Source organism: Chlorocebus sabaeus, chromosome 14, assembly GCF_047675955.1.
Source record: "Chlorocebus sabaeus isolate Y175 chromosome 14, mChlSab1.0.hap1, whole genome shotgun sequence".
NCBI lineage: Eukaryota > Metazoa > Chordata > Mammalia > Primates > Cercopithecidae > Chlorocebus > Chlorocebus sabaeus.
In genome coordinates this window covers 23,632,791-23,648,380 of record NC_132917.1, presented here as the reverse complement: position 1 = coordinate 23,648,380, position 15,590 = coordinate 23,632,791, and the positions used below count along the sequence as shown (strand labels likewise).

The 15,590-nt window shown below is 42.8% G+C and overlaps 1 protein-coding gene across 4 annotated transcripts in view; it reads right to left on the bottom strand.

The window, feature by feature from the left end:
• UBXN2A (UBX domain protein 2A) overlaps positions 1-15,590 on the bottom strand; it is a 55,654-nt gene that overhangs the window by 20,016 nt on the left and 20,048 nt on the right. For all 4 annotated transcript variants that reach the window (XM_073022808.1, XM_073022807.1, XM_038006620.2 and 1 more), the window contains one exon: positions 4,501-4,639. In XM_073022808.1, coding sequence (XP_072878909.1) covers positions 4,501-4,639 — 139 coding nt within the window. The remainder of the gene's footprint in view (positions 1-4,500; positions 4,640-15,590) is intronic.

Below are 15,590 nucleotides of genomic sequence, written 5' to 3'. Positions count from 1 at the left end.
ATTAGCATATTATCAGAAACAGAAAGCTCGTGTCAGTAGAAATACCTAAGAGTTATAACTTGTTGCCTCTGGAAAGTAGATGTGGCCAGATGCAGTGGCTCATGCCTGTAATCCTAGCACTTTGGGAGGCCAAGGCAGGCAGATCACCTGAGGTCAGGAGTTCAAGACCAGCCTGACCAACATGGAGAAACTCCGTCTCTACTAAAAATACAAATTAGCCAGGCGTGGTGGTGCATGCCTGTAATCCCAGGCTGAGGTAGGAGAATCGCTTGAACTCAGGAGGCGGAAGCTGCGGTGAGACAAGATCGCACCAGTGCACTCCAGTCTGGGTAACAGGAGTGAAATGCCAACTTAAAAAAGAAAAAAGAAAGTAGATGCTAGGGCCAAGGAGTAACAAGCCTGCTACTTTTCAACATAAGCCTTTTACAACTAATAGATTAAGTTTTAATTTAAAAACCAAATCAGAGTGAAGGGATTTTTCATAAATACTTTTTTAAATGTCTCAAGTCAAAAAATCAGCTGGGGTCTCATAATTGGTACCGCTTGCAGTCTGCTTTGACATGCTATTTTGATTGAAATTTTTTTTTTCTTTTTTCTTTTTTTTTTTTTTTTGAGACGGAGTCTCGCTCTGTCCCCCAGGCTGGAGTGCAGTGGCCAGATCTCAGCTCACTGCAAGCTCCGCCTCCCAGGTTTACGCCATTCTCCTGCCTCAGCCTCCCGAGTAGCTGGGACTACAGGCACCCGCCACTTCGCCCGGCTAGTTTTTTGTATTTTTTAGTAGACACGGGGTTTCACCGGGTTAGCCAGGATGGTCTCGATCTCCTGACTTCGTGATCCGCCCGCCTCGGCCTCCCAGAGTGCTGGGATTACAGGCTTGAGCCACCGCGCCCGGCCTCAACTTTTTTTTTTTTTTGAGACGGAGTCGCGCTCTGTTGCCCAGGCTGGAGTGCAGTGGCGTGATCTCGGCTAACTGCAAGCTTCGCCTCCCGGGTTCACGCCATTCTCCTGCCTCAGCCTCCCCAGTAGCTGGGACTACAGGCGCCCGCCACCACACCTGGTTAATTTTTTTGTATTTTTAGTAGAGACAGGGTTTCACCATGTTAGCCAGGATGGTCTCAATCTCTTGACCTTGTGATCCGCCCTCCTCGGCCTCCCAAAGTGCTGTGATTATAGGCATGAGCCACCGCGCCTGGCCTTAACCAACTTTTTAAGTGAAAATAACACTTTTAGAAAATTGCCACCATAGGCTCTGCTTGGTGGCTCACGCCTGTAATCCCACCACTTTGGGAGGCCAAGGTGGGTGAATCACTTGAGGCCAGGAGTTCAAGACCAGCCTGGCTAACATGGCGAAACTCTTTCTCTACTAAAAAATACAAAAAATTAGCTGGGCTTGGTGATGCACACCTGTAATCTCAGCTACTCAGGAGGTTAAGGCATGAGAATCGCTTAAACCTGGGAGGCAGAGGTTGCAGTGAACCAAAATTGTGCCACTGCTCTCTAGCCTGGGTAACACAGCAAGACTGTCTCAAAAAAAAAAAAGAAAAGAAAAAGCCACCATACCTCGACAGTTTCTCAAAACTTAAGGAATTTCCTAGTGAGATTAGTGTCATTTTGATAAATATAAATTTTATTATATAATTAAATGTGTCAGCAGTTGGAAGATCTGCATAATTAAGAAAACCAGTGTTTTCCAAATGACCAATATATGATGTTATAAAGTGATGCATGAGTAAAAGAGCCAAAGAATCACATATACTAAAAGATTTTAATGTAACAAGTATATGAAAAGATGGTTGGTAAGTTTCAGATTCCACATTCAGATTCTCAACTAACTTTTGAGATACTACTACTACTTATTAAATATTGATGAAGTGTCAAAGAATATCCTGGGAAGGCTATTAAAATACTTCTTTTTCTAACTGCATAACTGTAAGAGGTTTGGTTTTTTAAAAAAACATTTCAGCCGGGCGCGGTGGCTCAAGCCTGTAATCCTAGCACTTTGGCTGAGGCGGGTGGATCACGAGGTCAGGAATTCGAGACCAGCCTGTCCAACATGGTGAAACCCCATCTCTACTAAAATGTAAAAATTAGCTAGGCATGGTGGTGCATGCCTGTAATCCCAGCTACTGGGGAGGCTGAAGCAGGAGAATGGCTTGAACCCAGGAGGTGGAGGTGGCAGTGAGCCGATTGTGCCACTGCACTCCATCCTGGGTGACAGAGCAAGACTCTGTCTCAAAAAATAAAAAAATTTAAAAAATAAAAATAAAAAAAAAGCCAGACACGGTGGCTCACACCTGTAATCCCAGCACTTTGGGAGGCCAAGGCAGGTGGATCACAAGGTCAGGAGAGTGAGACCATCCTGGCTAACACTGTGAAACCCTGTCTCTACTAAAAATACAAAAAATTAGCTAGGCGTGGTGGCGGGCGCCCATAGTCCCAGCTACTTGGGAGGCTGAGGCAGGAGAATGGCGTGAACCTGGAAGGCGGAGCTTGCAGTGAGCCGAGATCGCACCACTGCACTCCAGCTTGGGTGACAGAGCGACACTGTCTCAAAAAAAAAAAAAAAAGAAAATATCTGCTAGGCCAGGTGTGGTGGCTTACGCCTGTAATCCCAGAACTTTGGGAGGTCAAGACGGGCAGATCACAAGGTCAGGAGTTCAAGACCAACCTTACCAACATGGTGAAACCCCATCTCTACTAAAAACACAAATCATTAGCCAGGCATGGTGGTGTGCGCCTATAATCCCAGCTACTAAGGAGGCTGAGGCAGAAGAATTGCTTGAACCTGGGAGGCGGAGGTTGCAATGAGCCGAGATCTTGCCATTGCACTCCAGCCTGGGTGACAGAGCAAGTTGGAATATCCATAGTCTGTATGCAAACCATTCTTTCTTGCAGAAACAATATGCCATGAAAAAGCAGACAGTTTGTTGATCTCAAATAACTGCACCTTTCCTTAAGACACTTCTGTGTATTGTAGAAATACTTTATGTATACTTTGCATTTTGTCACACAGAATATTAAGATGTATATTCAAGGTCTGAGATACATAATTAATTAATTAAATTATTTATTTATTTATTTTGAGACCAAGTCTAGCTCTGTCGCCCAGGCTGGAGTGCAGTGGTGCAATCTCGGCTCACTGCAACCTCCACCTCCCAGGTTCACGCAATTCTCCTGCCTCAGCCTCCTGAGTAGCTGGGCCTATAGGCATGCGCCACCATGCCCGACTAATTTTTGTACTTTTAGTAGAGACAGGGTTTCAGCATGTTGATTAGGCTGATCTTGAACTCCTGACCTCATGATCTGCCTGCCTCAGCCTTCCAAAGTGCTGGGATTATAGGCATGAGCCACCACGCCTGGCCGAGATACAAAATTTATAAATTCTACTGCTTCATCAAGGACATTCTTAGTTAAAATTAGTTTTTTTTTCTCCCTTGGGAGTATATGCAAAGAATAAAGTACAGGTTGAATATCCCTTATCTGAAATGCTTGGGACCAGAAGGGTTTTGAATTTCAGATTCTGAAATATTTGCTGGTTGAGCTTTCCAAATTCAAAACTCAAAATCTGGAATGCCCCCAATGAGCATCTCCTTTGAGCATCATGTCAGCACTAAAAAAATTTTGGATTTTGAAGCAGTTTGGATTTTTGGATTCGGTGGGTTTGGGATGTTAACCTGTAACTGCCAGCAGTTTGTTGCCACTGCCTTGATTCCTGCTAAGGTGTTGCAGTTTTACCCACCACTACTTTTGCAATATCAGTGCAAAATGAACAGTTAGTTTTTTACCTTACCCTACCCTTACCTTACCAGTCAGGGTCTCACTCTGTCACCCAGGCTGGAGTACAGTGGTACGGTCATGGCTCACTGCAGCCTCAAACTCCTGAGCTCAAGCAATCCTCCCAACTCAGTCTCACAAGAACCTGGGACTACAGGCACATGCCACCATGCCCAGTTAATTTTTTTATTCTTTTGTAGAGATGGGTCTTGCTTTATTGCCCAGACTGGTTTTTAACTCCTAGGCTTAAGTGATCCTTCTGCCTCAGCTTCCTAAAGTGCTGGGATTATAGGTGTCCCTAGCTTGTGAACATAGTGAAAAAGGGAAATAATATCTATTATGAAAACAGTTTTGGCCTCAAACCTATAATCCCAGCACTTTGGGAAACCAAGGCAGGAGAACTACTTGAGCCCAGGAATTTGAGACCAGCCTGGGCAACAAAGCAAGACCCAATCTCTACAAAAGAATAAAACAATTAGCTGGGCATGGTGGTGTGTACCTGAGCTCCAGGCTACCCAGGAAGGCCGAGGCAGGAGGACTGCTTGAACCCAGGAGCTTGAGGCTGCTGTGGGCCAAGATCGGATCGAGCCACTGCACTCCAGTCTTGGTGACAGAGAAAGACCTTGTCTCAGACAAACAAAACAATTTTGACCTTAGGGACCCTCTAACAGATCCATATATTGAGAAACACTGGAAGAAAAAGAAAAGTAATAGACATTTATTTACCTGTTTCTTCTGTTCAGTGGGAGACACGCATTTGGAACCAACCTTCTGAGCTTCCTCAAAAAGGCTATCAACAAAATATTCACAATTTGATTGTTGATTATTACTAAGAGGTTGATTATCAGATCCTGTTTCACAAACCCTAAATAAGATAAAGAAAAACAGGCACTATTAACTATTAGGTCTCTAAAAATTTACTTATTTTGTTCCAGTTAAGGATATTGAACTTAGATGCTATGTGCATGTCTGTAGTTCAGGCCCTCTTCTAAGTTAACATAACCTTGGGGAAGTCATTAACCCCTTTTTAGTTCCCAGCAGGGTTTTTCTCAACTTCAGTTCTGTTAACATTTAGAAATGAAAAAGGCTTTGCTGTTTGAGGTGTCCTGTGCCTTGGAGATTGGGATCCCCAACCCCTAGGCCCATGGCCTGTTAGGAACCAGGTCGCACAGCAGGTGGTGAGTGACAGGCGAGCAAGCAAAGCTTCATCTGTATTTACTGTCACTCCCATCGCTCACATTACCACCTGAGCTCTGCCTCCTGTCAGATCAGTGGTGGCATTAGATTCTCATAGGAGCATGAACCTGTGAACTGAGCATCCAAGGGATCTAGGCTGCATGCTCCTTATGAGACTCTAATGCCTCATGATCTGTCGCTGTTTCCCATCGCCCCCAAATGGGACCATCTAGTTGCAGGAAAACAAGCTTAGGGCTGCCACTAATTCTACATTATGGTGAGCTGTATAATTATTTCATTATATATTACAATGTAATAATAATAGAAATAAAGTGCAAATAAATGTAATGTGCTTGAATCATCCCAAAATCATCTCCTCTTCTCCCCCCACAGGTCGGTGGAAAAACTGTCTTCCACAAAACCAGTCGCTGGTGCCAAAAAAGTTGGGGATCACTGTTGCAGATGTTTAACAGTATCCTTGGCCTTTACCCATGAGATACAACAAGTAGGATCCTCATCCCTGGCCCATCCCCAATCCCCAGTGTTGTAACAACCAAAAACATCTCTTCACATTGCCAAATGTGTCTAGGTGCAAAATCTCTCCAGGTTAAAAACCACTGGTCTGGAGTAAAAAATGTGTGGTGTTTTCTTTGTTTTTTGAGGTTTTTTTGAGACAAGGTCCCTCTCTGTCGCACAGGCTGGAGTGTAGTGGCACGATTTCAGCTCACTACAGTCGCAACCTCCAGGGCTCAACCAGTCTTCCCACTTCAGACCCCCAAGTAGCTGGGACTACAGGCTTGCACCACTATGTCCAGCTAATTTTTTGTAGAGATGGGATTTCACCATGTTGCCCAGGTTGCTCTCAAACTCCTGGGCTTCAGTGATATGCCTGTCTTGGCTACCCAAAGTACTGGGATTACAGGTGTGAGCTATTGCTCCTGGTCAAAATGTGTTATTTTTAAAGGGTTCAAAATGACTTTAAAAGGGATTACTATGCATTTTTTGGTAACAGAAAACACTCTTGAACTAAAGGGGATAATGCATCAGCAACAATTGCATTTTTGCTCCTTTGCACGCTTCAGAATATTTCCCACTGAAGACTTTATTTATAGTGATTTGTTTATTTTTGAGACAGAGTCTCATTCTGTCACCCAGGATGGAGTGCATGATTACAGCTCACTGCTGCCTCAACCTCCTGGGCTCAAGTGATTCTCCCCCAAGTAGCTGGTTCTATAGGCGCACATTGCCACAGCTGGCTGAGTTTTAAGAATGTTTTGGAGAGGCCGGGCACAGTGGCTCCTGCCTGTAATCGCAGCACTTTGGGAGGCTGAGGCGGGTGGATCACGGGGTCAAGAGATCGAGACCATCCTGGACAACGTGATGAAACCCCATCTCTACTAAAAATACAATTAGCTAGGCGTGGTGGCGCATACCTGTAGTCCCAGCTACTCAGGAGGCTGAGGCAGAAGAATCGCTTGAACCTGGGAGGCGGAGGCTGCAGTGAGCCGAGATCATGCTACGGCACTCCAGCCTGGCAACAGAGTGAGACTCCGTCTCAAAAAAAAAAAAAAAAAAAAAAAAAAGAAACATTATCTAAGATTCTGTTTGCTAGAAAAGATGGTTTCTGGTTGTTCTCTTTTGAAATCACACAGTAAATTTTATAAAAGTACAGAAATATGATTTCTCAAATTCTATAAATAACAACAATCATACTTTTATACCTCTTATACTGTGCCAGGAAATATAAGTTAGAAACTGTTAACTTACCACCATACTACTCTGTCTCCCAAGTCTGTGATCCTAACCATGACATCTTATAAAGAACTATTCTAAGTACCTTACGTGTGCCAACTCATTCAAATCCTCACAATGACCCTAAAAGGTAGGTATTATTTTTATCCCCATTTAATAGATGAAGAAAAAGCTTAAGTAATTTGCCAGAGACCACAAAGCTATTAGGAGGCAGTGCTAGGAACTGAACTCAAGCTACCAGTGCCTCTGCTCTTAATCACTATGCTAGACTGTCGTGGAAAACAGCCATCACTGAGCCTTGGCGTGGTGGTGCACGTCTGTAGTCACTTGAGGAGCATCACTTGAGGCCAGGAGTTTGAGGCTGTAGTGTGCTCTGACTGAGCCCACTAGAATGCAGTGACTAACCACTGCATTTTAGCCTGGGCAACATAGTGAGACCTTGTCTCTTAAAAAAAAAAAAAAAAAGGCCATCACTATATTGTTACTAAAATGCTGATACTCAGGGCAGTGCTTTAACTTAGGTATACATTTTTTTCCTTCCCTAGGTAGTCCTCTTGTATATACTCTTAAAACACTCCACATTTTCACAAAGTATTATGCCTTTTCCAAAGCAATGACATGATACCTCTTACACAGAAATAGTTACACCCTAAGATGGTTTCTTATAACACCAGTGATTTCCCCCTCCCTTTAATCAGCATAGTCACATAGCAGTATAGCATACTGTCTAAAAGTCTGGGCATTGCTGTTTGTATTTAAGTGCCTTCATTTAGTCACACTGACAATGGGTAAGAAACTTAACTTCTATGTGATTTGCTTTGCTTGCAAAATACAGATACCACCACTTATTTCACATGGTTGTTGTGAAGATTAAATGAAAACATATATAAAAGCCTTTACATGGTATATAGTAAGTACCAGTATACACACTGGCACACAGTACACTCTCAAATATTAGTAATATCATTATAACCATTTTATGTTTTCTGGTATTTAACTGTTTCTTCTGTTCAGATGGTAGTTGGTGCTCCATCAGTAATTACTAAATACAAAGCCAATAAAGCTGAGCATCCAGAGTAGCTGAAATTTTATTCCTTCATGTTATTTATTTAATGTGTAAATTCTATTAAACTTCATCATGTGAATTCAAATTACTCAAATATTTTTGAGTATCTACTACATGCTAGGTGACAGGGAGATATGAAGATGAGTAAGAAACAGTATATGTTTATAAGAGGTTCAGAGTACAGTAGAGTGGAGTGGAGTGGAAATGTATAGTAAGAGTAGAGTAGAGCGGAGATATATAGTAGGAAATAGTTATAATAGAAAATACAGCCAGGCACAATGGCTCATGCCTGTAATCCCAGCATTTTGGGAGGTCAAAGTGGGAGAATTGCTTGAGCCCAGGAATTGGAGACCAGCCTGAGTAACATGGTGAAACCCCATCTTTATAAAAAAAGAAAATAATTAGCTGGGCATGGTGGTGCAGCCTGTAGCCCCAGCGACTTGGGAGGCTGAGCCCAGGAGGCCAAGGTTGCAGTGAACTGAGATCATGTCAATGTACTCCAGGCCTGGGCAACAGAGTAAGACACTGTCTCTAAAGAAAAACAAAAACATTAAAAAAAAAAAAAAAAAAAAAAAAGAGACAGAGAGAGAGAAAATAACTGGTAGGCCGGGTGCGGTGGCTCATGCCTGTAATCCCAGCGCTTTGGGAGGCCAACGTGGGCGGATCATGAGGTCAAGAGATCAAGACCATCTGGCCAACATGGTGAAACTCTATCTCTACTAAAAATACAAAAATTAGCCGGGCATGGTGGCGGGCGCCTGTAGTCCCAGCTGCTTGGGAGGCTGAGGCAGGAGAAATGCTTGAACCTGGGAGGCAGAGGTTGTAGTGAGCCAAGATCATGCCACTGCACTCCAGCCTGGCAACAGAGCGAGAGTCCGTCTTTAAAAAAAAAAGAAAGAAAATAACTACAATAAGAGATATAAAATACAGTTCAGAAAACTGGGGCGCTCTGGCTCCATTGAACAGGTGGTAATGGGTTTGTTTCACTTTTGAGTGTATAGGCACAGGAAGAAAGAGTAGCAAAGGCATTAAGAACTGCTTTATGCCCCTAAAATTGATAACTTAGATGAAATGAACCAATTTTTTATAAGGCACACTCTATCAAAACACACACAAGAAGGAATAGATAATATGAACAGGCTTATGGATACTAAGGGAATTAAATCAATAATATGTAACCTTCCAAAACAGAAGCACTGGGCCTGGATGATGTCACTGATGAATTCTACCAAAAATTTAAGAAAGAAATAATACCAATTCTCTATAACCTCTTCCAGAAAATAGAAGCAGAGGGAACTTTTAACTCATGCTACAAGGATAACACTATGCTAATACTAAAACCAAAGACATTACAAGAAAGGAAAGCTACAGAAAATTTATCATGAACATATATGCAAAAATACTCAACAAAATATTACCAAACAGAATACAACAATGTATAAAAAAAAAATTAAACACCACAACCGTGCAGGATTTATCCTAGGTATGTGAGGCTGCAGTGGGTTAACACCGAAAATCAATTCATGTAATCTATCACATCACCGGTCTAAAGAAGAAAAATAATATAATCATATCAACATATGCAGAAAAAGCATTAGACAATATCTAACAACCATTCATAATAAAACCCCCACAAACTAGGAATAGAAAGGGAACTTCCTCAACTTCATAAAGAATGTCTGCAAAAGCCTACATCTAACATCATATTTAATCACGAGAAACTAGACACTTTCCCACTAAGATCAGGAACAAGACAAGGATGTTGCATCTCACCATTCCTCATCAGTGTTGTACTGGAAGTCCTAGCTAATCCAGTAAGATAAAGAAAGGAAATAAAATATATACAGATTGGAAAGAGGGTTGGGTGCAGTGGCTCACGCCTATAATCCCAGCACTTTAGGAGGCTGAGGTGGGAGGATCCCTTGAGCCCAGGAGTTTGAGACCAGCCTGGGCAACATAGGGAGACCCCATCTATATAAACAAAATAAGAAAAATTAGCCAGGCATGGTGGCACATGCCTATAGTTCCAGTCTCTCCAATAGCTAATTTTTGTATTTTGTAGAGATGAGGGTTTACCATGTGCCCCAGGCTAGTCTTGAACTCCTGGGGTCAAGAAATCTGCCAGCCTTGGCCTCCCAAAGTGCTAGGATTACAGGTGTGAGCCACTGCGCTCAGCCAGTAAACACGTCTTAAAATGTCAGGAGTTCCCATAATACTAAAAGTACAGAAGCTTCAGGTGAGGGACTTTCTAAAAGAACACTTAAAATGAGACCTAACCTCTTAACATATTTTTAAGTGAACAATAAAGTGTGGTTAACTATAGGTACTATGTTGCTCAGCGTATCTCTAGGATCTATTCATCTTGCTTAACTGAAACTTTATGCCCACTGATTAGCAACTCCTCATTTTCACTTTCCCCTAGCCCCTGGCAACCACCATTATATCCTCAAGGTTCATCTATGTTGTTGCATACTGCAGAATTTCCTTCTTTCTCAAGACTGAATAGCCGGGCGTGGTGGCTCACGCCTGTAATCCCAGTACTTTGGGAGGTTGAGGCAGGTGGATCACTTGAGGTCAGAAGTTTGAGACCAGTCTGACCAACATGGTGAAACCCTGTGTCTACTAAAAATAGAAAATTAGCCGGGTGTGGTTGCACACAATTGTAATGCCAGCAACTTGGGAGGCTGAGGCAGGAGAATCACTTGAACCTGGGAGGCAGAGGTTGCAGTGAGCTGAAATTGTGCCATTGCACTCCAGCCCAGGCAAGAAGAGCGAAATTCTATCTCAAAAAAAAAAAAAAAAAAAAAAAAAAAAAAAAAAAAAAAAAAAAAAAAGACTGGATAATATTCCATTTGGGGTATGTATTATATATTCTTTACCCATTCAACTCTTTTCGAGTTTTTTTTTTTTTTTTTTTTTTTTTGGAGACAGGATCTGGCTCTGTCACCCGGAATGGAGAAGTGCAGTGACATGATCATGGCTCACTGCAGCCTCAAACTCCTAGGCTCAAATGATCCTCCTGTCTCAGCCTCCTCAATAGCTGGGTCTACAGGTATGTGTCACCAAGCTGGCTAGTTTTTTAATTTTTCTTTTGTAGAGATGAGGTCTCACTATGTGAACCAGGCTGGTTTCAAAGTCCTTCCCTCAAGGGATCCTCCTGCCTTGGCTTTCCAAAGTGTTGGCATTACAGATGTGAGCCACTGCACCCAGCCTCTTCAAGATTCTGATTCTAACTCCTTTGGATAATATCCAGAGGTGGGATTCCTGGATCTATTCAGTAATCCATTCTGTGGCAATTCTATTGTTAATTTTTTGAGGAATCTCCAAATTGTTTTTCATAGTAGATGCACCATTTTGCATCACCATCAACAGTGGACAAGGGTTCTCTTTTCTCCACATCCTCACCAGGACTAACTCTTTTGTTTTTTGATAATAGCCACCCTGATAGGTGTGAGGTGATTACTCTTATTTTGATTTGCATTTCCCTGATGATTACCAGTGACACTGAACATACGCCTGTTGATCATTTGTATGTCTTCTTTGGAGAAATGTCTATTCAGACGTTTTCTTCCATTTTTCTTTCTTTCTTTTCTTTTTCTGAGACGCTGTCTCGCTTTTTCACCCAGGCCGGAGTGCAGTGGCGCAATCTTGCCTCTGCCTCCCAAGTAGTTGGGATTACAGGCGTGCGCCACCATGCCCAGCTTATTTTTGTATTTTTAGTAGAGATGGGGTTTCACCATATTGGTCAGGCTGGTCTTGAACTTCTGACCTCGTGATCTGCCCGCCTCAGCCTCCCAAAGTGCGGGGATTACAGGTGTGAGCCACTGAACCTGGCATTTTCTTCCATTTTTCAGTTGGGTCGTTGATATGGTTTGGCTGTGTCCCCACCCAAATCTCATCTTGAATTCCCATGTGTTGTGGGAGGGACCAGTGGGAGGTAACTGAATCATAGGAGCAAGTCTTTCCCATGCTGTTCTCATGATAATGAATAAGTCTCACAAGATGTGATGGTTTTAAAAAGAGGAGTTCCCCTGCACAAACTCTCTCTCTTTGCCTGCTGCCATCCATCTTAAGACGTAACTTGCTCTTGCTTGCCTTCTGCCAGGATTGTGAGGCTTCCCCAGCCATGTGGAACTGTAAGTCCAAAAGCACTTTTTGGCCGGGCGTGGTGGCTCATGCCTGTAACCCCAGCACTTTGGGAGGCCGAGGCGGGCAGATCACCTGAGGTCAGGAGTCCAAGACCAGCCTGGACAGCACGGTGAAACCCCATCTCTACTAAAAGTACAAAAATTAGCCAGGCATGGTGGCGGGCGCTTGTAATCCCAACTACTCGGGAGACTTTAGGTAGGAGAATTGCTTGAACCTGGGAGGCAGAGGTTGCAGTGAGCCGAGATCATGCCACTGCTCTCCAGTCTGGGTGACAGAGCAAGACTCCGTCTCAAAAAAGAAAAAAAAAAAAAAAGAGGCCGGGTGCAGTGATTCATGCCTGTAATCCCAGCACTATGGGAGTCCGAGGTGGGCAGATCACGAGGTCAAGAGATCAAGACCATCCTGGCCAACATGGTAAAACCCCATCTCTACTAAAAATACAAAAGTTAGCACCTACAGTCCCAGCTACTTGGGAGGCTGAGGCAGGAGAATCACTTGAACCTGGGAGGTGGAGGTTGCAATGAGCCGAGATCACGCCATTGCACTCCAGCCGGGTGACAAAGCAAGACTTCATCTCAAAAAAAAATAAATAAATAAAAAAGGCAGTTTTCTTTTCATTTTTCCCTGGGCCATTGTTTTTGACAAAACATTTTTACAAATCCATTTTTGTTACAAAGAAAATTATAAACTATCACCTATATTTTTGTGTAGGTACTTTACTAAATATTTTACTTAAAATTCAAAGTACAGGCCAGGCATGGTGGCTCGTGCCTGTAATCCTAGCACTTTGGGAGGCCGAGGTGGGCGGATCACCTGAGGTCAGGAGTTTGAGATCAGCCTGGACAACATGGTGAAACCCTGTCTCTACTAAAAATGCAAAAATTAGCCAGGTGTGGTGGTGCACAACTGTAGTCCCAGCTACTTGGGAGGCTGAGGCAGGAGAATTGCTTGAACTTGGGAGGCGGAGGTTGCAGTGAGCCAAGATTGTGCCACTGCACCACAGCTTAGGTGACAAGAGCAAAACTCCATCTCAAAAAAAAAACAAAATCAAAAAAATTTCAAAGTACATACTGATACATGCTCTACAACATAGGTGAACCTTGAAAACATTATGCTAAGTGAAAGCAGTCAGTCACGAAAGACCACATATTGTATAATTGCATTTATATGAAATGTCCAGAACAGGTAAATCTGTAGAAATAGAAAGCAGATGGGCCAGGCGCAGTGGCTCACACTTGTAATCCCAGAACTCTGGGAGGCTGAGGTGGGCAGAATACCTGAGGTCAGGAGTTTGAGACCAGACTGGCCAATATGGTAAAACCCCATCTCCATTAAAAATACAAAAAAAATTAGCTGGGCATGGTGGGGCGTGCCTGTAATCCCAGCTACTCAGGAGGCTGAGGCAGGGGAACTGCTTAGACCTGGGAGGTAGAGGTTGCAGTGAGCCGAGATCATGCCATTGCACTCCAGCCTGAGCAAAAAGTGAGATTCCGTCTCAAAAAAAGAAAGCAGTTTCATGGTTGTCAGGGGCAAGGCATAGGACAATGGGTGGGATTGCTAACGGATATGGGGTTTCTCTTTGGGGTAATATAAATGCGCTAAAATTGACTATGGTAATGACTGCACAAATCTGTGAGCATACTAAAAACTATTGAACTATATATTTTAAGTGAATGAATTATATGGTATGTGAATTATATTTCAATAAAGCCATTTTAAAACAGGCCTGTTCTAAGTTAATTTTACCATTTTAAATCATTCAATTTATCGCTGTGCAGAAATGAGTTAATATAGCAGATCTGATTGCTATCTTTTGAAAGACTTGCTTACAAGGTTAGTCCTGGGCTGGCATCTGCAAACTTGGATTTGTTTTTTTTTTTTTTTTTTTTAAGACAGAGTCTCGCTCTGTCAGCCAGGTTGGAGTACAGTGGTGCGATCTCGGCTCAGTGCAAGCTCTGCCTCCCGGGTTCACGCCATTCTCCCGCCTCAGCCTCCCAAGTAGCTGGGACTACAGGCGCCCGCCACCACGCCTGGCTAATTTTTTTGGTATTTTTACTAGAGACGGGGTTTCACCGTGTTAGCCAGGATGGTCTCGATCTCCTGACATCATGATCCACCCACCTTGGCCTCCCAAAGTGCTGGGATTATAGGCATGAGCCACCGCACCTGGCCACATCTGCAAACTTGAATTTCTAGAAGGTTCCCATCATCCTAAATTTGTAAGGATGGCTCAATGTACAGTTTGTATAAACAATGTGATTTATATTGAACTCCTACTTTCCTTATGAGAGTCTGAAATTTTAGGATGTGACTAGCTCCCACTATAAACTCTAGGCTCATCTCCAATGAGCTTTCCTGGTAGACAATATTTCACATGTATTTGTCACAACTTGTTACTGGGGGAATTAAGTACATCCTGGGCGACTCCACTGGGTGAGGACCCCTGGAAGCTTGTGCCTGGTTTTCCCCATGCACTTTTTCCCTTTGCTGATTTTGCTTTGTAACCCTTCACTGTAATAAATTATAATCAGGAGCATAACTACATGCTAAATCTTACAAATTCTTCTAGTAAATCATCAAAACTAGAGGTGGTCTTGGAGACCTCTGACACAACTTCACAATTATTTATTTATTTATTTTTTGAGACAGAAGAGTCTTGCTCTGTCACCCAGGCTGGAGTGCAGTGGTGTGATCTTGGCTCACTGCAACCTCTGCCTCTAAGGTTCAAGCAATTCTCCTTCCTCAGCCTCCCGAGTAGCTGGGATTACTGGCGCCCGCCACCACGCATAGCTAATTTTTGTATTTTTAGTAGAGATGGGATTTTGCCATGTTGTCCAGGCTGGTCTTGAACTCCTGACCTCAGATGATCCACCTGCCTCGGCCTCCCAAAGTGCTGGGATTATAGGCGTGAGCCACTGTGCCCAGCCAACAACCTCACAATTATATAATTAGCATCAAATATTTATGTAAGCCTATAAATACCTGAGTGAAAAAATAAATAATAGGCCAAGCATGGTGGCTCACGCTTATAATCCCAGCATTTTGAGAGGCTGTGGCAGGAGGATCGCTTGAAGCCAGGAGTTCTGAGCAATATAGTGAGACCACACTGCTACAATAAATTTAAAAATTAACTGGGTGCAGTGGTATAAGCCTGTGGTCCTAGCTACTCAGGAAGTCAAGGTGAGATGATCACTTGACCCCAGGAATTCAAGGCTTCAATACGCTATGATTGCACCACTGCACTCTAGCCTGGGCAATAGACAACTTGTCTGTAAAAAGAAAAGAAAAGAAAAAAAAAGAAAAAAGAAAAAAAGATACACACATAAACCTTTCAGATAGGTAGGTATTTATATCCTCATTCTATAGATGAGATATTGAGGCTCAAAGAATTTACCTAAGCTGCCTAAAGGCCAGAGAGATAATACAAGGCAGAGATGGGATTCAAGCCTAGGTTTATCTGACTCCAAAGCCATATTTCCACCATGACACTAAAATAGTATATCTATCACAAGAGGCTAATGAGGTAAACAGTTATTTAATTTATCAAATAACAGAAGTAATGTATGAACACAGATAATTTAACTTTTTAAAATTAATAACAAAAAACATTCAATAACTTCAATAAAATTTGTTTAATGCAGCTATGGTAAAAAAATTACTTCAACATAATAGA